This window comes from Chiloscyllium plagiosum, unplaced genomic scaffold (assembly GCF_037043375.1).
Source record: "Chiloscyllium plagiosum isolate Xiang-an unplaced genomic scaffold, Cpla_swu_hap1 HiC_scaffold_10, whole genome shotgun sequence".
Taxonomy (NCBI): Eukaryota; Metazoa; Chordata; class Chondrichthyes; order Orectolobiformes; family Hemiscylliidae; genus Chiloscyllium; species Chiloscyllium plagiosum.
In genome coordinates, this window is record NW_028270148.1 from 17,663,235 (window position 1) to 17,687,731 (window position 24,497).

Consider the following 24,497-nt stretch of genomic DNA (forward strand, 5'->3'; position numbering starts at 1 on the left):
CCAGTAATTGAAATAGATGTGACATCCAATCACATAACTCTTAATTTGTTCATTGCTGTTGGCATTGCTGGCAATGTCTACATTTATTTAATTAGTACACTTAAGGTGCTGTTAAACAACTTGATTGAACCATTGCAGTCCTTATGACGTGAAGAGGGAGTTCCAACAATAACAAAGGAACAGCAGTATCTTTCCAAGTGAGACTGGTGTGCAACTCAGAGAACACGTAGGTATAGGTGTTCCCCAAACACCTGCTGCCTTTCAGCTAACTGTTGATGTAGCCTTGATCTGTTGCTCCATTGTATCTTTAGAATCTCGCACACTGCAACAATGGTGCACAGTCTATGCAGGGAGTGAGTGTTTAAGTTGGTGAACAGGGTGCCGATCAAGCATGCCATTTTGTGTTGGATACTGTCAGTGGTCTTGGGTGTTGTGGAATTGCACTAACCCAGGCAAGTGCAGAGTATTTCATCACTCATGATTCGCCTTCTGAGTGGTATCATTAAGGTGAGCATGAAGAGTTAATATTCATGGAGTAAGGGATGAAATATTAGCATTAGAGAATTTGTTAACATATATGAAGCAAAACAAAAAGCAAAAATGGGGCATATTCAAGATAGCAGACTGGCAAGTGGAGTGCTGCAACACTTAAGTGCTGGGGCTTAAGCTATTCACAATCTATGTTAATGACTTTAATGTAGATATAGAAAATAATGTAATTAAGTTTGCCATCTATACAAAGTTGGGTGGGAATAGAAATTGTGATGAAGGTTACTGATGTATTGTTATGGTTTGGAAACTTGGATTCTGAAGTGCAGTGCCAAGTTGGAAGGTTGGGACTGGGATAAGGTGGGGGGAGGGGTAATGGGAAAACTTGTGAAATTCACATTGATGCCGTGTGGCTGGAGGGTCCCAAGGCAGAAGATGAGGCGTTCTTTCTCTAGGCGTCGGGTGGTTCGGGTTGGGCGATGAAAGAGGCCCAGTACAGGGAAATTTCTGTCAAATGTGGACACATTTCCATGTACTTCCGCAGATGTCAGCTACTGTATCCATTGCAGGCGATGTGGTCTCCTCTACACTGGGGAGACAGGACGCCAACTTGTGGATCGTTTCAGAGAACATCTCTGGGACACGTGCAGTAACCAACCCCACCGTCCCATGGCTGAACACTTTAACTCCCCATCCCACTCTGTCAAGGATATTCAGGTCCTGGACTGCCTCCATCGCCAAACACTGCCCTCTTGAACAGTCCTACCTGTCCATCTTCCTTCCCATTAATTTTCTCCACCCTCCTCTCCAACCGATCACTTTCATCCCCACCTTCATCTACCTAGTGCATTCCCAGCTACCTTCCACCACCTCCCATTCCCCCCCGTCCCCAGCCCCAGCCCCCTTCCATTTATCTCTAGGCCCCCTTAGCCCACAAGACCCATTCCTAATGAAGGACTTATGCCTGAAAAGTCAACTCTCCTGCTCCTCCGATGCTGCCTGACCAGTTGTGCTTCCAATACCACACTCTTTGACTCTGATCTCCAGCATCTGCAGTCTTCACTTTCTCCTACTTCATTTGAGTTCTGAGTGATATGGATTGTCTGGAAGCTTATTTTTAAATATGTAAATAAGATATTAAAAATTAGACAAACAGTTTAATACTTTAGAGGTTAGAAAGGAGGAGTAGGTCTTTTGGCCTTTTGTGTCTGCTCTGCCATTCATTATGATTGTTGCTGAACAAAAGAAAAATGAAAGAACTGTTAATGTTCTGAAGGGTTACTGTACCCAAAACATTAACTCTGATTATTCTCACAGATGCTGCCAGACCTGACTTTTTCCAGCAATTTCTATTTTGGTTTCTGATCATAGATGATCATCTAACTGGGTATTCTGTACCTGCTTTCTGCCCATACCCTTTCATCCCTTTGGCACAAAGAATTTCATCTAACTCCTTCTTGACAACATTTAGCGCTTTGGTGTCAATCGTATTCTGTGGCAGAAAGATCCACTGGCTCACCACTCCCTGCATAAAATTTCTCTTCATCTCAGTCATTAAACTGTGACCTGTAATTCTGGATTCCCTGGTCATTGGGAAAGTCTTTCTTGCATTTACCTTATGTAGTACTGTTGAAATGTTTTGGGTTCCTATGAAATGGCACCCCCCCATCTCCTCCCCCCCTTTGTTCTAAACTGCAGTGAATATAGTCCTCACCAATCCAGTTTTTCCTCATATGTCAGTCCTGCTGTCCCCACAAATCAGACTGACAAGCTTTTGTTGCATCCCTTACATAGCCATTCCTTCCATCCTTCCTCAGATAAGGAAACTAAAGCTGTACAAAGTACTTCAGATGTGGTCTCACCAAGGCCCTGTACTATTGCAATAAGACATCTCTACTCCTGTATATAAATCCTCTCGCTATGATGTCCAAAATACCTTTTGTTGCCTTCACCACCTTTTGCACCTGCATGCTTAATTTCAGTGACAGGTGTACAACGGCACTCGGATCTTGTGCACCTCCCCGTTTTCCAATCTACTGCCATTCATAAATTATCCACCTTTCTGTTTTTGTTACCTAAGTGGATAACTTTGAATTTACCCATATTATGACTTCAATTGCTATGCATTTGCCACTTACTCAACTTGTCCAAATCACACTGAAGCAGCTGTGCATCCTCGTCACAGCTCACTCTCTCACTTAGCTTTGTGTCATCTACAAACATGGAGATATTAATCATAGTTCCCTCATCCAAATCATGAACATATATTCTGAATAATTGCACTCCGAGCATTGATTCCAGCAGTATGTCACTAGTCACTACCTGCTACATGGAAAAAGACCAATTTATTCCTACTTTGCTTCCTGCCTGCAAACCAATTCTCTATCCACATCAGTACACTAATGCCAATCACATTTGCTTTAATTTTACGTGCTAGTCTCTTATGTGGGACCATATTAAAAGCCTTCTGAAAGTCTAAATAAATCATATCCACTGATTCTGCCCTATCACCTCCACTAGTTACATCCTTGAAGATCTCCAGTAGATTTGTCAAATATGATTTAGCTCTTGTAAATCCATGTTGACAAATACCATGGTCCATGGTGTTGCCATTGTACCATCTATCAGCGTTGACCACGTAATACTGGAAGAAGTTGATAATTTCACATCTAAGCTCCACAGTAAGCAGCGATCAGTCATCTTATTGCTGATACGACACAAACGTCAGAAAAGTTCCAGCAGTCATTTCAAATCTAAATGACAGTGTGTGGAAAACCACAACCCAAATGAAAGCACCAAATTGCAAGTTTGCTGAACCTGCATCTTCAAATTTCTCTACATTGGTGAGGCCCGTACAACATGTGCTAGGCTGGAAGAAAATCTGAACAATATCCACCTTTGTCCCAGATTTGTCCTGTTGACGAGACAAGATTACCAACTCCAAGGTCCTGGATTGTGCTAATTCTGTCAGCATGTACGAATTGGCAAGCCAACAATGTCTGAGCTGGCTCAGCCATATTCAATGGATGTACGCTGTACACCCAAAGACTTTGTATATTGTGAATTGCTCATTGGATCACAATTTTCTGGGCATTAGGACCTCTGCTACATGAACATCAGTAAGTGACCATTCATATTGACATCTAAGAGATTGCTAACTGGAAGTAATCAGTCTAACTGAAAGAGGCCAGTGGAAATGACAGGCTCCACTGGCTGAGAGACCTCAAAGAAAACAGAAACCAGTGAAGCCAACTCCTTCTTCCTCAGCAGCATGGATAGGGTAAATAGACAAGGTCTTTTCTCTGGGGTGAGGGAGTCCAGAACTAGAAGGCATTGGTTTAATGTGCGAGGGAAAAGATTGAAAAGGGATCTAAGGGGCAACTTCTTTCATGAAGGTGGTGCTTGTATGGAATGAGCTGCCAGAGGAGGTGGTGGAGGGTGGTACAATTATAACATTTAAAAGGCATTTGGATGGGTACATGAATAGGTAGGATTTAGAGGGATATGGGACAAGTGTTGGCAAATGGGACTGGATTAATTTAGGATATCTGGTCAGCATAGACGAGTTGGACCAAAGGGTCTGTTTCTGTGCTGTACATCTCTATGACTGTTAAGCCTGGTATGACCATCATACCAGAGTGGGCTCTTGAGCTACAGTAAGTGATACTTAACAGAGTTTACCAAAACTGTGCAAATCATCATCTTGCAAGATAGAATATTGCTCCCCTCTCTGAAGTCAGGAAATGTGTTGTACATTACCCAATCTTGCTCTTGTAGCATCAATATTTCTGTGGCAGGTCCAGAAAGTGTCTTTCTAATCAATAGTAACTCTTATTTCAGAGATGTTTAAAGTTTGAGGGGGACCAATCTGCATCAAACATGGCCGACCAGAAGCTTCTAAAGCACCAAAAAGACAGGACCCACTCTACCTGTTGCTGTTCTTTCTGTTTCTAGTTGGACCTTGACAGCTCCTTTCCCAGCCTGTTAATGGTGGATTGGAAATGTCAAGTTAGATTCTCTTTCTTTATAGATCATCATTGCCTGACACTTGCAAGTAATATTTATGACTTACGACATGGCAGTGAACCCTTCTGTTTGTTAAACCAAACACCCAGAAAAGCTCACCTCACCTCATAATCTGCTAAAATATGAGGGACAGAGGACTCCCAAATTCCACTATTTACAGAAAATAATATCAATTTATTCTTTAACTCTAAAAATGAACCATTAAGCAACAACTATTCATAATTCTAAGCCCCCAACACTATAAGAATATTTCAAAACCATACAGCGGCTGTCAACTAAGTGTCTCCTTCCAGCTGAAGGTCCCCCTGGGTCATCTCCTTTCTTTTCCTGCAAATATGTTTCATATGAAAAGGTACCTTTTGATAGAGAGTGTTTCAGTTTCTTGGGTCTCTCTCGATGGCAGGTATTTTGTCTGATTTTCAAAATGTCTGCCTTTTTTATACTCCCAACATCAGATTATCTCATTGGTTCGAGATTGGCAAAATAATAAATTCAAGCTTGATTGGGTTTTAGTATCCTGAGGCATAATTCAAACTGATTGAATTTTTGTCAAAACAGAACCAATTCAGGTATCCATTTCACAGCCAAATGTTATGTATTTTCAATTTTCCAGTACAGTCTAGCTAGTCATATACAGAGGAACCTCGATTACCCGAAGGACACAGGCGGGGAGTATTTTGTTCAGTTGATCGAATTCCGGATAATCAAGTGCTGGATAACATAGTTTAGCCAACCATCAGGACCTTGCAATCTTGCCGGATAATCTGATATTCGGATAACCGAATGCCAGATATTCGAGGTTCCTCTGTAACCGGTGCTTGTAAGCTCTCACTGCACAGGAGCATTCATTCTTTCTTAATGGTACAGTACATGCCTTCAACTTCATAACATGACACAAGGGAAGTGAAAGCTAGTTTGTGGAAGTTAACCATAATATTAAGTATAAATGAAATAATTTATTCTTAAATTGTGTTGTCACTAAAGGTAATTTCTTCAGGATGGTTTCTTTTTCCTTTTTTGAGTGGCCTTTTAATGAGGTATGGATCCATACCCAGACAAGAAAATAGATTGGACCTCTGGAATTGTAGCGCCCATAGAAATTGTATCAAATAATGCTTCAAATTAACATCTCGTGAAAGACAATACCCCCACACAATGTGACACTCCCTCCATATTCAGCTTGAATATTGAGAGTATGTTAAAATCTCTGGGATGGGTCTTCATTGACACCTAATACAGTTAGGTTTCAACCACACTCTACATTTTTTTTTCAGCATCATCTGGATCTTGCCTGAGTGAAACTAATTATCCTGCACATGTTCTTTTCCCATTGATTAAAAAATATTAATGCTTGGATATCAAAGAGGGAAAATTTCCAATTCAGTCCAAATTTATGCCAAGTAGAGTTAAATGAAGTGCTGGTTGTCCATCAAATATTTTGAAATTATGTACCGCCTAAGTGCATGCATCAAAATTTATTTCCTTGTTCACTCTCTTTGCTTTGCTCCTAGATCAGGAGAGTCCTGGCTACTAATTTACACTGATTTAACATTGAAGCAAAGCAGAAATTGCAATATATTGATGCAACCATGAGTGTAAGTGCAAAGAGAAGCAAAATATAAGGTGTAGGTTTGCTCGCTGAGCTGTAGGTTTGATATCCAGACGTTTCGTTACCTGGCTAGGTAACATCATCAGTGGCGACCTTCAAGTGAAGCGAAGCTGTTGTCTCCTGCTTTCTAGTTATATCTTTCTCCTGGATGGAGTTCCTGGGGTTTGTGGTGATGTCATTTCCTGTTTGTTTTCTGAGGAGTTGATAGATGGCACCTCGGTCTATGTGTTTGTTTATGGCGTTGTGGTTGGAGTGCTAGGCCTCTAGGAATTCTCTGGCATGCCTTTGCTTCACCTGTCCCAGGATAGATGGTGATTTTTTTCATCCGTGTGTAGGGCTACAAGGGAGAGAGGGTCGTGTCGTTTTGTGGCTAGCTGGTGTTCGTGTATCCTGGTGGCTAACTTTCTTCCTGTTTGTCCTACGTAGTGTTTGTGGCAGTCCTTGCAAGGAATTTTGTCGATGACGTTGGTTTTGTCCATGGGTTGTACTGGGTCTTTTAAGTTTGTTAGTTTTTGTTTGAGAGTGTTGGTGGGTTTGTGTGCTACTAGGATTCCGAGGGGTCTTAGTAGTCTGGCTGTCATTTCTGAAACTTCTTTGTATAGTAAGGTGGTTAGGGTTTCTGGCTGTGTTTGGTCTGCTTGTCGTGGTTTGTTCTTGAGAAATCTGTACGCTGTATTTTTTTTTGAGTAGCCGTTCTTCTTGAATACGTTGTATAGGTGGTTCTGCTCTGTTTTGCGTAGTTTGTCTGTGCTGCCGTGTGTGGTGGTTCATTGGAATAGTGTTCTGGTACAGCTTTGTTTGTGTGTGTTGGGATGGTTGCTGGTGTTAAGTATTTGGTCAGTGTTTGCCGGTTTTCTGTATACGCAGGTTTGTAGTTCTCCGTTGTCCTTTCTTTCGATTGTGACTTCCAGGAATGCGAGCTTGTTGTCGGTTTCTTCCTCCTTGGTGAACTTTATGCCTGTGGGGTGTGTTGATGATGTTAAATGTCTCTTCTATCGTGTTTCGTGTTGTCCCTCTCTCCCTCGTACCCTACACACGGATGAAAAAAGCCACTATTTCGACTGGGACAACACATCTATCCTGGGACAGGCGAAGCAAAGGCATGCCAGAGAATTCCTAGAGGCCTGGCACTCCAACCGCAACGCCATAAACAAACACATAGACCTAGATGCCATCTATCAACCCCTCAGAAAACGAACAGGAAATGACATCACCACAAACCCCAGGAACCCCACCCAGGAGAAAGATATAAATAGAAAACAGGAGACAACAGCTTCGCTTCACTTGGAGGTCGCCACTGATGATGTTACCTAGCCAGGTAACGAAACGTCTGGATATCAAACCTACAGCTCAGCGAGCAAACCCACACCCTAAATCTCAACCTGAACTACAAACCTTGCAGAAGCAAGATAATCCTGCTTTCATATGCCAAAGCACTTAGACTACCTTTCCTACCTGCACATCTTTTTGTCCTGCAGATCACAAGACCAAACCCATGTTCTAATGTTCTGATACATGCTCTATCTTGTCACTGACCTGCACTCTTAATTCTTATGGCATACTACTATAATGTTCATGACAGTGTTTTTGAGATTTTTATAGAGTTTGGTTTTCGTAGGATTTTCAGTTAAAGCATTTTAAAGACATAGAGAGACAGAGATGTACAGCACGGAAACAGGTCCTTCAGTCCAACTCATCCATGATGACCAGACGTCCCAACCTAATCTAGTCTCATTTGCCAGCACTTGGCCCATATTCCTCTAAACCCTTTCTGTTTGTCACAAACTTCACTGCTTAGAGCTGGTACTTGGGTTCAGATTAGATTAGATTAGATTAGATTACAGTGTGGAAACAGGCCCTTCGGCCCAACAAGTCCACACCGACCCGCCGAAGCGAAACCCACCCCATACCCCTACATTTACCCCTTACCTAACACTACGGGCAATTTAGCATGGCCAATTCACCTGACCCTGCACATCTTTGGACTGTGGGAGGAAACCGGAACACGCGGAGGAAACCCACGTAGACACAGTGAGAACGTGCAAACTCCACACAGTCAGTCCCCTGAGGCGGGAACAGAACCTGGGTCTCTGGCGCTGTGAAGCAGCAGTGCTAACCACTGTGCCACCGTGCCGCCCACCGTGCCACCGTGTTGTTTGTTCAGCATACGTTATGCCAGTGCCATCATTTTTAAAAGAGATTATTGTGTGTATTAGAATTATTGGTCAGCTCTGTGGATCAGCAGGGACTTGAATAACTTAGAACATGTACCTCTGGTCAATTTTAAAGTTTATGAATTGCTTCCTCCCCCAATTTTAAGATTAAATAAGTAGGTGAATCAAGAAAGGAACATACACCTGTTCTCAACTATAAGTACTGTATGAGCTTCAAAGTTGTCTGAAGAACATCTTAGTGTTTTAGCAATGTTTATTAAAACAGATCTCTAAAGTGGTGTGACCAGATAAGTTGTGAATTAGCTGCTTTTTAATCCCTTTCACCCATTTCAGTTGGCCACAACAAAAACTCTTGGTCCGTTTTAGCTATATCTCATTAAAATTAAAACGTAGTCCACAAGTTAAAAGAAATATCTGTATTTGTTGACTTAATAACGTGTTAGTCCTGTCGCTAATGTCTACAAGTGAATTTTTTCCCCCTACACCTGTTTTCTTCAGTATATCTGCATTTGCCGCCTAAAGTTCGAAAGAATCACACATCGACACATATGTACACCTATGATTTATTTAATGGGGCAGTACAGTATACGATTTGACGGCTTAGCCAAGCCTGTAGCTGTTTGCTCTATTTGACGCTGCGACATGCAGTTAACCTCTTTCCTCCCATCCCCGACACACACAAACAAACACTTTTAAGGCTTTAATTCGCTCCAATTCTGCTTGTCTCCTTTCCTGCAGGAGATCTGCTGCTGTGGTTTGCCCCGCTTAATTACAAGAAGATTGACTTCTCAGCGCCTCAATTATAATTATGAAGAAATTCGAACTAAAGAGGCAATCTTTATTTTTTAGGTTCTTTCTCGATATCGTTTTGAACGTCGTGCAGAAGCTGCTGTGACGATACTGTGTTAAGAGACGCAATAAAGTGTTTCTTTGTGCGACAAACTCACGTGTGGTAACAACGGCAGACGCTTAGTGAGAACTGGAGCATGGCGAGCCGGCGCAGAAGAGACATGCCTTCCATGAAAACGGAATCTCATATCATTGTATTGAAAAGAGGAAATGCAGGTCAGCAGAGAAACTCTTTGGCAACCTCCCTACTTAGTTCTGAAAACGGATATAAATTATTAACGCATGACCACGCTGGCTTCTACCTTGGATTTGCAGTACTGGACTGCTCACGTGCATCCAACCCAATAAAAAAGCAAGGGCGTTTAGAATATTTAAAACTTACTTGCATGTGTGTAGACAACAGGTTGGGTTATATTCTCACGCAAGACTTCCGTCATAATAAATGTTGCTTCATTAACCTCATGGAAAAAAATTAGTTTTCAACATTAGAACTTGCATACGAATATGAATTTCCCGGAGTCTTAAGTGTACTTGTAAAGTGGAGAGAACGTTCCCACAAACTGCAACAAAACAATAGTAGTCGTTTGATGCATAAATATTCGTTCGTACGCAGGGAAGACAGAAAAATACTTGGATACGGTTTGAGAGAACAGATGTTTTGACTTCTTATTTGAAATAACATGTTCAGTATTGCAGCATTCCTTCCATACTGAACTGAATGTCAGCCTGGGTTCTGTGCTCAAATCTTTGGAGCGACCTATATTGAATTCGATTAATGAAAAGCAAGCACATATGTCTGTTTTAGAACATTTCTCATAATGTCAACCTTATTAAAATATATACCACTTCAACTCCCCCTCCCACTCTGCGTAGGACATGCAAGTCCTGGGCCGCCTCCATTGTCAAATCCTGGCCACTCGACAACTGAAGGAAGAACACCTCATCTTCTGCCTTGGGACCCTCCAAACACATAGCATCAATGGCGATTTTACCAGTTTCCTCATCTTCCCTCCCCCACCTATCCCAGATCCAACCCTCTAACTTAGCACCACCCTCTAACTTAGCACCACCTACCTGTCCATCTTCCCTCTCATCTGTTCACTCCACTCCAACCTATCACCATCATGTAGGTATTGCATTCCCAGCTACCTTCCTCTCCCATCCCCACCCCCTGCCATTTATCTCTCAGCACCCTTGGTAGTACAACACCACCATATTCCTGATGAAATATCGACTCTCCTGCTACTCAGATGCTGACTGACCGGCTGTGCTTTTCCAGTGCACTTTCTGACCTCCGAGATATGATTCTTAGAAGACTTGACAGAGTAAGTGCAGAGACGTAGTTACTCTTTGTTACAGAGTCCAGGACCAGAGGTCATAATCTCAGAAGGAGTCACCCATTTAAAAGAGAGATGTTAGAAATTTCTTCTCTGAGGGTAGTGAATCTGTGGAATTCTTTACTGCAGAGGTCTGGCAAGGGTGGATTGATAAGTATATTCAAGTCTGAGATCGACAGATTTTTAATCAGTCAGAGATTAAGGGTTGTAGGAAAAAAGCAGAGTTGAGGATTATCAGATCAGCCATGATCTCATTGACTGTTGAAGCAGATTTAATAGACTCAATGGCCTCCTCCTGCTCCTGTCTTATGTCTTATTGCAGTAAAAGAACCCAAAATCTCTTGGTCCTAAATCATAACTAAAGCGTGTAACATACAAGTACTGAGAGCTTCTACACATCTATGATAATTATGTGTTGCTGAAACCATCGAGGTTGATGCCCAGCCACTTTTAAATTGCTTAGACATTTCAGTTTTGAAACCATGCAGATCCAAGCAAAAAGACAAGCTTCAATTATACATGCAAGAGATTTTTATGGAGCATTACTGTTGGATAGTAGTCTTTCATAATTAAATAACTTTTATACCATGGAGCAGGTACAAAATCTGTTAATAGTTGTTATGATCTATACCAAAGTAGTGCTGGGGTAAGTGTTCTCACGAGCTGCATAACTTGGGAGGAAGAGAGGACTTTAAGTAGTGGGGCCATTGGGATCAAATTTAGGAAGCTGTTGTAAATTAAAGAGTAGAGAATGGCATGAAAGAGAGGTATTTAATATTGGAAATCACAGAACCATTGTGATGTATAACAAGGCCAGTCAACCTATCATGTCTGAATTGGTTCTGTCACCTAATGCCAGTTGCCTACCCTTTTCCTTAAACCCGGCACACCATTTCTATCCAAATAATCATCCAATGCCTTCTTGAATGCTTCAGTTGAACCTGTGTCCTCCATTTTTTCAGGTAATGCATTTCATACTGTTGAAGAAAACTCTCGAGACTCGGACCTTGCGAACTGATTAGTTTATTACACGATATATCATGGGGAATTCACCGTCCTAACTGTGGCTCGGTGTTATACTGAAGTACATCAGGATACTACAGGATTATATAGAGAAAACAGATAGGAGCTGATCGTTAATTACACAGTTTGGCATGCTTACAAGTTGATACTAAATTAGAGTTAGTCATTAAGGTCAAAACTAAAGCACTATTATGCATTCTACAAGTGGACAGATCAAATGATATTACCATCTGCTCTAGTTACACAGATTGCTCATATGAAGTAGAAATATCCCTAACTGGCTGAATGACCATGAAGAGGCAATAATTAGAGAAGGAAGGGGGACTAATTGGAAAGTCTATGTCAGCTTGACTGGTTCTACAGCCTGCGCTGATCATTCAGCAAAGGGAGGAGACACTATCTTGAGAAGAAAGATAAGGACAACCTTTCCACATTACCTCATAGTAAGGAATGCATAGCCAGCAAATGGAACTCTCATGCGAATCAGGAAAATGGCTTCCAGGCAAATAATGTTAACTTTTCCCCAACACTTACCCTAACTACCAGGTGATAGTGTGGATAAAGTGTGGCACTGGAAAAAGCACAGTAGGTCAGGCAGCATCCAAGGAGCAGGAGAATCGATGCTTTGGGCATGACCCTTCATCAAGATTCAAACTCGTTCACATAGTAAGTAGTTATTCTCACATCAATCATGCTTCATATCACATTAAAAGAATGCCCTCTTGTTATTTTTCTCTTTTACAAACAAGAACAGTTTTGCCGTAGCAGTGCTGTCCAGCCTGTCCATTATACTGAAAGTTTCTATCAGATCTCCTCTTGTCCACCTTCTCTCTAAAGAAAACAGCTTCTCATTCCAGAGCCATTCTTGTAAATCACTTCTGCACTATCACCAATGCATTAATATCTTTCACATAATATGGCAGCCACAACTGCACAGAATACTCCAGCTGAGGTCTAACAAGCGTCTTGTACGAGTTCACCTTCACCTTCACCTCCTTGCTCTGGTACGTATGCCCCCTATGAATAAAGCCAAGAACACTGCTTTATTATCTGCACCCTTGACCTGCATTACCAACTTCAATAATCTGTACATATGCACCCTGGTCCCTCTGCTCCTGAATCTTCTTTTGAATCGTACACTCTATTTTATGTTGTCTATCAATGTTCCTTTGACCAAATGGTTAACAGATCATGACAGGAAGGGATAGGAAGCACATATTTAAGAGTTGTCAAAGATGAGGCTGGTGGTCACAATGATAAACAAAGAACAGAATAAAGATTCTATATCTGAATGCACATAGAATTCAGAATAATACAGATAGTACCAATAGGAACGAATATCTATGATCAGATAGCCATTACAGAGTCATGGCTGCAGGATGACATCAGTTGGGACCCGAATATTGAAGAAACATTCACAAAGGACAAGAAGCTAGGAAAAGATTGGGGCTGGACGTTTCTCTTAATTATGGAATTAACATAGCAGAGACAACTTAAGTTCAGGAAATCAGGATGTATAGTAGCTTGGGTGGAGACGGAAGGTGATAAAGGGAAGATATGATAATCATTTTAATCAACACACAAATTGGAAAAATCAGATGGACCAAGACATGTGTAGAATGTTTTCAGGGTAGTATCTTGGAACTGCACGTTTTGGATGCAATCAGCAAGCAGACTATAGTAGACCTACTATGGAATGAGATAGTATTAACTAATGATCTTAAAATGTCCCGAGGTAGTAGAGCTCATAATATGATTTAGTTTTTCATTCAGCCTAAGAACGTGGATCCAGAACTGCTATTTTAAGCTGAAATAAGGGCAATTATGAGAGCATGAAATGAGATAGCTAAAGTAAACTGGTAAATTAGGTTTCGTGATACGTCAGTAGAAATCCAAGGGCAGACATTGAAGTGAATATTTCTGAATACTCAGAATAAATATATTCCAATAAGAAGGAAAAATCCTAACAGAAGGATTTGTAGCCTGTAAAAATGTTACTCAGTACCAAAATTAAAGTACATAATTGTGAAAAGATAGAAGGTCAGAAGATTGAACAAAATAGCAAATATTGACAAACCATTAATGAGGAGGGAAAAGTTACATTATGAAGAAAGCTAGCTAGAAATATAAACTTTGATAGTAATATATCTATAGGTATTTATAATGGAAAAGAATTAACAAAATAAGCATTGGTCCTATACCTAGCAAGTCTGGGAAATTAATGGTAAATGAAGAGGTAATGAATTGAGCAGTTTGCATTGGTATTCACTGTGGAGGATATTAATAACAATGCAGGAACACTTATGTGGATGTGTGTGTGCGGGGGTGGGGCATAGTTATGAGTGCCTTTGAGAGAGTGTGTGAGTGTAGAGGGATATACGTCTGTGAGAGGGTATGTGTGGGAGTGCATGTGTGAGTGTATGAGAGAGGGTCTGTAGAAGAGTGTGTGTTTGTAAGAGTGTCTGTGTGTGCGTCAGTCTGTATGTGTGTGTGTGTATAGTACAATGGGGTCACCTGTAGTGTGACATGCACATATACACATGTAACTTCGTGGGGTGAATTTGTACTTGCAGAATTACATGTTATTTTGCTCAAAAGCTGCGTGAATCCATGTAAGATTCTATAAATCCACTTTTCGACGAGAATCACTCTACTCAATATAATTTTGGTTTACATTTGTGCTTGGTACTCATTTACAGGGTTTGGGTTTAACATCTTGGGAGGAGTGGATAAACCCTGTTATCCTGGAAATTTTGGAATCTATGTGGCTAAAATAAGAGAAAACGAATCAGCAGCTCTTGATGGGAGACTTAGAGAGGGTGACAAGATCTTGGAGGTATGTTCTTGAAATTGATGTGATTAAACATGAATTTTATTTACCAGAATTATGGCTTCTGTTGTGTTGAACAATGAAAGAAAGGCAAAACGAAACCCACATCAAAACAAAAGTCTGGAAACATATCGTAAATTTCCCACCATATGAAAGGACAGATTATTATTTAGTCTGTAAATGGTTGTCAGAATGCAAAGATAAATTAGCCACTTTCAAAGATTGAACCAGGAAAACAGCCAGTGATTAAGTGTCACTGGCATGGCTAATACAGTATTTATTCCCATCACTAAATGCCCTTGAGAAGGTGATAGTGAGCCATCTACTTGAACCACTACAGTCCATTTGATGTAGGTAGACCCATGTTATTAAGGAGAGAGTTCCAGGGTTTGTAGCAAGTGGCAGTAGATAAGTAATCATATATTTCCAAGTCAGGATGATATTTAATTCAGAGAAGAATTTACAGGTGATAGTGTTGCCCAGTACCTGCTCCCAGTATGGTTGTAAAAGCTGCATTCAAAGGAACCTTGGCAGGTTGCTGCAGTGCGTCTTGTAGGTGATACACACGACAGCCACTCCACACCTATGATAGAAGAAGTTAGTTTAACTAGCGCTTAGTGTCATAATTTAACTGGGAAAAATGTCTTTATAATTGTGCCTCATTAGAGTGTAGGTAAGTGCATCCAAGTCCACAAAAAGATCAGCCATGACCTTCTGGATTGTTGGAGCAGGCTTGAAGGACCAGATGGCCTACTCCTGCTCCTAGTTCTTATATTCTTATTATTCCATACTTTGTCATGAAATTGATAAAATCTTTATGAGAGAGGTATAGATGGGGTTCATGGTAGGTGTCTTTTCCCTCAGATGGGGCATTTCAGGAACAGGGGGCATATTTTTCAGGTAAGAGGGGAGAGATTTTAAAAAAGACATGGGGCAAATTCTTTACACAGAGGGTGTTTCATATGTGGAATGACCTTCCTAAGGAAGTGGTGGGTGCAGGCACAGTTACATCATGTAAACGATACTTATATTAGTACAGGAATGGGAAAGGTTTCAAGGGATACAGGCCACGATTAAGCAGGTGGGACTAGTTTAGTTGGGGATTATGTTTGGCATAGACTGGTTGGACCGAAGGGTCTGTTTCCGTGCTCTATTAGTTTAAGAACACTAAAATGACCAGTTTGCTTTGACTGACTGTTACCCAGAACAAAAACAGTTCACAGAAAGTTTCTTCTGTAATAGTAAAAAATAATTCAATTTTAACATGCTTAACTATAATAAAAACATTGAAAGTAAATTATTTCTAATTTATGCATCCTAAACTATATCCCATTCAAACCCCAGATATACACACGCCCACGTACACAATCATGATTAAGACAGAGAAAATATACACATAACATGTTATGGGCTGAGAAAGGATATAGAATAGAATTCTGAAGATCAAAAATCCAGACCACAAAGTTATTTTTCTCTCTCAATCCTTTTGATTTTTGTAATTATGTGACACAGTGGTCTATATGGTTATTATTGTCCTTCTGTTCTTGAATAAATTCTTTCTTTTATGTTTTCTTGAGTTTCTGGTCTTTTTTCTCAAAATGGAGAGGGGGGGGGGGGGGGTGTGGAAGAGCTATTGTCGGTCTGCATTATTTGCTGCAATTGGCACTTATAACTTTTTTTTAATACATTGCAGATCAACCATTCAGAGAGCTGTTGCCAGACAAAATTTCCATAGCTTGAAAAGATTCTTGGTGCCATTTGAAATTTTCCTCCTTTTTTTGCTTTCGAAAGGCAGCATTATATTATACAATTGGAGCATCTGATTTTCACATTGTAAAAGTTTCTAGTTATAGCAATCTAACTTTCGTTTCAGCTTATAATTCCAAACAAATGAAAAATGTGTGCAGTCTTGTATTAGTTCCACCAGTGTAAACATTTATACAATGAAATTTAACATCATCAGTGGCACAGTTGTGGAGCTTTCTTAAAAATCATCATCTGTAAACTTAATCAGAGGGATGCCACCTCCAAAAGTCCCTTAATGGTTATTTGAAACTATGCCTGTGGGTGCCAAGAACATGCAGTCATTTGTTATTGATAAAGTGCTCGGAGGGCATTCATTAGTCATTTGTAGTGACTCACACTCGTAACGGAAATAAGTAGTGTACAGTTTAGATGATCCTTTCAGGAGAAAGAAGAACCCGGAAGGTAAGAACTCTCACAGTTTTGAAGTTTGAGTTATTGAAGGAGACCAAGAAATGTGAATCTTAATTTCACTATGGTCAGTGGAAAAAACATTGGCAAAGTATATCAACAGAGAAAATAAATGTTTGTTTTCTAAATGCTTCTTCTACAGGCAGTCCCAATTTATGAACATCCGATATATAAACATAATTCCGAACAGGGATGTCGCAAAATCATACAGACACCCTTTGGTCCATCAAGTCTGTACCAACACAAGTGCTTAAACACATAGAAGACATGTTAATATTCATTTTAAAGATCCAACATGTGAACATTTGTTCATATTTACACAAGGCCATTTCATATTTTGCTGTATTGCGTTTAGTTACAAACATCCTCAAGATTGGAACCCACTCGTTATCTCGAGGTAGTCTACTAGTCCATTGCACGATCTAGTCTCTCAACCACTGGTTTAAAATATATCTGTAGTGACCCTCAGGTTAAACCACCACCAGTTGTCGCTCTCTCTCTCTCTAACAAGAAACCAGCCTATTGTCAGCAAAATTAAAAAATCACACAACACCAGGTTATGGTCCAACACGTGTATTTGGAAACACTAGCTTTCAGAGCACTGCTCCTTCATCAGGTTGACTCCAGTCCAACACCACCACCTCCAAATGTTGTCAGCAAGAATTTATGACAACTTTACCTTTGAGGGCCCTTTGGTGCAGTGGTAATGTTCAGATCTCTGGACCCAGAGACCTGGATTCAAGTCCCATCTAGTTAGAGGTGTGTAATATCATCTCTGAACAGGTTGATTAAAAAAATCTTAAAAATACATCCCTTTCAAGTATGCTATTTTATCTTCCTGTCTTTTAGGCTGGCGGAGTTTCACTTGTTAATATATTGCATGAGGAAGCAGCGGATGTATTTAGGAATGTAACCAGTGATGAATTAGTATTGCGAATTGAGAGACAGGTAAGAGACAATTCAAGAGAACTGAAATAATTCTGTTAGATTTTTGTTGGATAAAGGCAACTGGAGAAACTGTTGTTGGGTTAAAACAGTAAGGACCATAGCACATCTGAAGAGAGGGAGCAGGCTCTTCACAAGGAGGCAAATAAACGCCATAAGATTCTACTCGAGGAAAGCACTGTATACAGAAATGAATTCCCTGCCAGGGCAGGGGAAAGAAGCCCTGAACAGAGTGCCCAACCATGGCAATAGATCAATTGAATAAATTTATATTTGTTTAATTACCATGCAAGCAAAGCTTGTGGCATTTTCAGTAAAATGTCAAATTCTGCAATTTTGTAAGAATATGCAGCATGTCTTTTTTAGAGACACTTTCATGAGGAAAATGCATCATGCCAGATTTTGGAATATTTCAACTTTGTCTTCCTTGATTCACTGGTTTCAGCTTAGCTTTTGTATTTAAGTGAAACATGTTCATTGCCTACACAGGACAATGTATAATATTCCCAAAATATTCCAGAATCAAAAGTAAAGGATATTTCAAAGGGATAAAGAAGCCTTTATTTATCGCTGAATTACATTTTTTATACTCGATCCTATCTCTTTTTCTGGGACACTGACTTCATACCATTTACCCTCTCAGAGACTGTGGCAGGTGATGCATTCTTTACACAGACATTAGGAATAAAGTACTTTGTGACAGCAATCTGATGAGACTATGTATGCCCCTCATTGTGGAAAGCATTGCCTCAAATGTTCCTCATATGGTAAGCCTTTCATTCCTAGGATCATTCTCATGAACTTCCTGTGGACCCGCTCCAGGGTCAGTACATCCTTCCTGAAATATGTGGCCCAAAATTGCTCACATTACTCTCAGTGTGGTCTGACCAATGTCTGATAAAGCCTCCGAAGTATAATCCTGCTTTTATATTCTCGTCCTTTCAAAATAAATGCTCACATTGTTTTTGCCTTCCTGACTACCGACTCGACCTGCAAGTTTACCTTAAGAGAATCGTGGACAAGGACTCTCAGATTTCTGAATATAGGTTTTCTGTGTGTCTGAAGTTGATAATACCTGTAACCATTGTAATTTATTTTAAAACAGTTTGTGAGGGCTGCTTTGGCAATCTGGCGAGTTCTTGTTTACTTTAAGATGCCTTACAACATTGCAAAGTAGACCATTGTACTTTAATGTGTTTTGGAAATTTCTAGACAGTTTATTTTAAGCTTTAGGAAAATGCCAGTAGCTTAGAGGAAGAGATTTTTGTTTCAGTTTTACTTTGTTTTGGGGCAGTCCTGTTAAGTCTTTGATGAAGTGGGTTTTGTTAAGCAGTGCTACTGAGAAGGGAAAATATAATGAAATAGATTACCATGGACTAATGAATTAGGGCCAAACTATCAAATTATCCAATTATCCAGTTGAAATTAACCCTGAAGACGTTATTAAAGCAGAGTTGAGAATATGATGCTGGAAAAGCACAGCAAGGTAAGGCAGCATCCCAGGAGCAGGAGAATCAACATTTCAAGCATAAGCCCTTCATTAGGAATGAGGTTTGTGGGCCAGGGGAGGACTGTTCCGACCTATCACCTTCATCCACCTATCACATTCTCAGTTACCTTCCCCCTAACCCCAGCCCCCCTCCATTTATCTCTCAGCACCCCCCCCCGGCCCACAAGCCTCATTCCTGATTAAGGGCTTATGCCCAAAATATCGATTCTCTTGCTCCTCAGATGCTGCTGTGTTTTTCCAGCATCACGCTCACGACTTTGATCTCCAGCTTCTGCAGTCATCACTTTCTCCCATTATAGAGGTATGTTTAATTTCAGCTGTAAAATAGCTCCAAGAACAAGCTAGCGAAGATTTCAATCTTGGAGCTAAAGTCCGAGATAGCTTAAACCAATTGAGGTGCTGAAGAAAGGAATTTTGGTGTGAGCACTGTACAGTGGGTCTTTTGAGTACTGTATGAAGGAGTTGCTTTTCTTTGGAATTGGTAAAGGAGTGTTTTGGGATTGATGGAACTATATTTTAACCTTTTTAAGACATTTGAATTTGTGTTAAAAGTAAATAGATTCTATTTTATTCTATTTACTTGATTTCACCTTTGTTTATTTTGCTTAATTAAACTTATGTTTTATGGTTAAAACAAAAAACTGCAACAAGGTGCTTCTGTTTTAGGGAGAGACCACCTAATTAAAGCCAAAACAAAACAAGATGTGATTTATCAAACCAGATTTCAGTCTGAGATTTGACTTGGCCAGTTGTAACATCAGATGGGATGTTAATTCATGTGGTATTTTTCAGGTTGGATATGAATTTGGCAATGAGATGTACTCAACAGCTGAATGGAAACCATCACAACTCTGGCAGGTTATTTGAATATCTTTCCCTGTGATATTAAAGCAATGTGATGGAAATTTCATTGTGCAATTTTGTCTTCTCAATGACAACTTGCATTTAAACAGTGTATTTAATGTACTAAAATGTCTCAACATGCTTTACAATGATGTTATAAAACAAAATATGGTACTGAACCACATAAAGTAGATATGAGTGCAAGTTGGTCAAAGAGGTAGTTTTAAGGATGTCTTAAAGAAGAAAATCAAGGCAGCAGGAGGGAATTCCAGACAATCACAAGTACCTGCAATATTTTAAAAACAAAGAATGCAGAAACTACAGTGCAGACTATATTGCAGATACACATGAACTTCACAAAAACAAGAGAAAATGATGAAGTCTTGTAATAGTAAGGTACTCCTCACCTGTAGCCAGGACTGATGAGCACAATTTTAAAATTCTCTGACCAAACCGCTGAGGGAATTCACTTTGAATTTATTGTAAAAAGTAGATTTTATTGTGTTCTGAGACACTGATCTATCCAGCCAACATAAAATCTTTAATGTTTTTCACATTAGAAAACAGTATAATCATCTGACTTACTTTGAATAATAACACGAGATCATTAATATTGAAAAATTGCAACCAGATTATTATTTCCTTAAAAAGGAGTATATTGAGAGATATAAGACAGTGAAAGAACTTGACAGAAAAAGTAAAAAGAAATAATTTAATTTGCTCAGCAACTCCAGATTGAGTAGACCAATGTATCGGAAAAATCTAGAATTCTCTCCCCTGAATGATTGTGAATACTGAGACAACTGACATTCATAGATTTCTACTGGTTAAGAATTGAGATTTTGAAGAAGATTTGTAGCTCAGGTTGTGGATCAGGTTGTAAATTTGCTTGCTGAGCTAGTGGATTTGTTCTCCGACATTTCGTCACCATGCTAGGTAACATCATCAGTGAGCCTTCGGTGAAGCGCTGGCGTACTGTCCCACTTACTTTTTATCTGTCTCAGTTTGTGGTGGGTGGTATCATTTCCAGTTCTGTTTCTGAGAGGTTGGTAAATGGGGTCCAAATTGATGTTAATGGAGTTCCAGTTTGAATGCCAGACCTCTAGGAATTTCTGTGCATGTCTTTGTTTAGCCTGTCCCAGTCAAACTGGTGTCCCTCTTTTCGCCTGTGTAAATAGATACCAATGATAGTTGGTCATGTCATTTGATGGCTAGTTGGTGGTCATGTATTCTAGTGGCTAGCTTCCTGCCCATTTTTCCAATGTAATGTTTGTAGCAGTCCTTGCAGGGTGTTTTGTATATGATGTTTGTTCTGCTGGTTGTTTATAGGGGGTCCTTTAATTTCATCAAGAGCTGTTTCAGTGTGATGGTTGGTTTGTGGGCTACCATGATGCCTAGGGTTGGAGTAGTCTGGTCGTCATTTCCGAGATGTCTTTGATGGATGGTAGGGTGGTTAGAGTCTCTGCGCACGTTGTGTCATCTTGTTTAGGTCTGTTGTGCAGGAATCAGCGGACTGCGCTTGAAGGGCTTTTGCCCGAAACATCGATTTTCCTGCTCCTCGGATGCTGCCTCACCTGCTGTGCTTTTCTATCATCACACTCTTGTGCTTATCAGGTATCCGTTGTTTCCAAATACATTGTGTAGGTGCTTTTCCTCGGCTTCTCGTAGTTGCCAAGTGCTGCAATGTGTTATGGCTCGAAGAGGAACACCAGTTCGACTGGGACAATACATCCATCCTGGGACAGGCTAAACAAAGACATACACAGGAATTCCTAGAGGCCTGGCATTCAAACCAGAACTCCATTAACAAACATAGATTTGGACCGCCTTTACCAATCTCTCAGAAACAGAACTGGAAATTATATAAACTACCACAATAGATAAATAGTGATCGGGGCAGAGCACCAATACTGTGGGTGGCACGGTGGCACAGTGGTTAGCACTGCTGCCTCACAGCGCCAGAGACCCGGGTTCAATTCCCACCTCAGGCAACTCTCTGTGTGAAGTTTGCACATTCTCCCCGTGTCTGCGTGGGTTTCCACTGGGTGCTCCGGTTTCCTCCCACAATCCAAAAATGTGCAGGTTAGGTGAATAGGCCAGGCTAAATTGCCCGTAGTGTGAGGTGAAGGGGTAAATGTAGGGGAATGGGTCTGGGTGGGTTGCGCTTCGGCAGGTCAGTGTGGACTTGTTGGGCCGAAGGGCCAACTAAGTAATCTAAAAAAAAACTTCATCAGAGTCTCACTGATGATGTTACCTAGCATGGTGACGAAACATCTGGGAACAAATATACTGGCTCAGCAAGCAAATTTACAACCTGATTGGTTAGGAATATTCAAGGATGGAGGTGAGGTACAAATAGCCATGATACAATTGAATGGCCTACTCCTGTACTGCATATTCTAAAAAGATGCACTTGTGTAAAACTCTCAACAGAAGTAGCGAAGTCTTGCTTCGATTGTATAGAAGTTTAGTTAGACTGCACATGGAAGACTGTGTAGAGTTTTGGCCTCCTTCCCCTTGAAAAGACTTTCCCATAGAAGAATTGCAACTAACGTTTGCCAGGCTTATTCTTGGGATGATGGAACTGTCCTATGAAGACAGATTGAGAAAACTGGGCATGGCCTCTCTGGAGTTTTGAAGAACAAGAAATGATCTCATTGAAATTTATAAGATATTTAAAGGGATGGATGAGATTTTGCAAGTAGGATTTGTACATTGGTTGGGGCGTTGTATTGATATGTACAATTTAAAAGGAAGGCAGATGCCATTTAGGAACCAAGGTGAGAATTTTTATTTTACTGCAGGTTGTGAATCTATTGAATTATATATCCCAGAGGGCTGTGCAAGTTTAGTCTTTGAGTGTATTTAAAGCATAAATTGATAGATTTCTAATTATCAATGGCATAAAAGACTATGAGAATAGTGTGGGTAAAACGCATTGAAGTTTTGATTGGCTGTGATCATATCAAATAGGGGAGCAGACAAGATGGGCTGAATGGACTACTTCCAGACTCTAAATTTCTAAAAGAGGTGAGAAATTTCCATGAAGGGACGTTAAATCCAGGAGCCAGTAACACAATCAGTTCTTTACTAGATTGACAAGTTTATTCTGATATAAAGTTCTACAGCTGTTGATTGCCTTATTAAATCTTCAGGGTTGAGTGAGGGGGAAGCTTTCACAGCCGACTGGTGATTGATCTCCCAGTTGTTTAGCATTTTAATGTTGAGGTCTACAGCAACAAAAGTTGGGTGTAGGATATTTGTATTCCTGCTCAAGGTAAATTTCAATCCTTTGTGTTGAATCCTAAATATTTGAGGGGCTGAATGGCCCACTCTTGCTCCTTATTCACGTGTTCATCTCTGTCGAACTGCCTGCTATGGCTATCAAAATACTGCTGGAATTCCAGTAAACAAGTAGAAAAGGCTGGAAGTATCCAATAAGTCTGACAGCATCCACGGAGAGAGAAATAGTTAACCTTTCTTCAGAACTGAAAGTACAAAGAGATACTAAGAGGCTTTCAGCAAGTGAAAGACTGGGTTGGGGTGTCTGAGCGCAAACAGAACAGGAAGGAAGTTTTGAATAGATTGAAAAATGGGCCTGGTTAACTGACAAGATTTCATGGGACAAAAAGTGAGTGGTAAAGACTGTATAGAACCAAAAGGTTTGCCCAGAGTGGTATGAATAGTGAACAGCTGTGGATGAAACCACAATAAAAATAAATGGGGTAACACAGAATTTAAAGTCTAAAATCATTAAACTCTGTTAAGTCTAGAAGCCTCTAAAATACCTAATCAAAAGAGGTGTTCTTCCTTAGGTTTGCATTGACGTTCACTGGAATTGTGCAGAAGGCCAGGGAATGAGTCCAAGTGGGAAGAAGGTGGAGAATTAAAATACAAACAACCAGAAGCTCCGGGTAGTGTCACCACGTTTAGCTGAGATTTCTTGTGGCTTTTAATTTTAATTCTCCGCCTTGCTGTCACACGCACATCACCATCCTTGGCCAGCTGCACTCTTCCATTGAAGTTCAACCCAAACTCCAGGAACACCCCAGCTGACAATTTGTTATTTTATAGCCTTCTGCACTTAACATTAAGTTCAACATTGTCAGACTGTAAACTCTATTCCCACCATGTTATTTTGCTTTGAGGCAGCTATTCATTATTCTGCTGTTTAGACCCACTCTGTCTTTGTCATGATCTCTCCCATACGCCATAAGTCAACAATCTTCCCTTTTGTTCTTCCTTCCTCCTCTCTCCTTTCACTTACTTATACCATATTAATATTTCTATCTCCATTCAGTTCTGAAGGTAGATGCCTGACCTGAAAAGTTAACTCTGTTTTTCTCTCCATGGAAGCTGCCAGACCTGCTGAGTACTTTCCTTGCTGCAATCAGCTAACACCACACAAACCCATAATCTGCTTGTTCTGTCTGGCTAAACACCACATTGATAGTGCTGTTGCCACAGCTAAGTTATTGTGAAGGTCAAGAACCAGATGACACCAATTTAAGGTACATGGCTAAAGAACTAAAGCTGACATGGTTAAAACTTTTTTTGCAGTGTATGGTTAGGATTGAGAATGCTTTTTCTGAGGATGTGGCAAAAGTGATTTAATCATTGTGTACAAAACAGAATTGGATCATTATTT

General features: G+C 40.3%; 1 protein-coding gene across 3 annotated transcripts in view; it reads left to right on the forward strand.

Moving 5' to 3' along the window:
- Positions 1-24,497, forward strand: part of arv1 (ARV1 fatty acid homeostasis modulator) — a 44,802-nt gene that overhangs the window by 18,378 nt on the left and 1,927 nt on the right. The window contains exons 4-6 of one of the 3 annotated variants that reach the window (XM_087991164.1): positions 14,207-14,343; positions 17,401-17,499; positions 19,799-19,864. In XM_087991164.1, coding sequence (XP_087847290.1) covers positions 14,207-14,343; positions 17,401-17,499; positions 19,799-19,864 — 302 coding nt within the window. Of the gene's footprint in view, positions 1-9,036; positions 10,098-14,206; positions 14,344-17,400; positions 17,500-19,798; positions 19,865-24,497 lie in introns of those variants that run through there. The other 2 variants (XR_006312433.2, XR_006312434.2) reach the window with 2 other exon arrangements.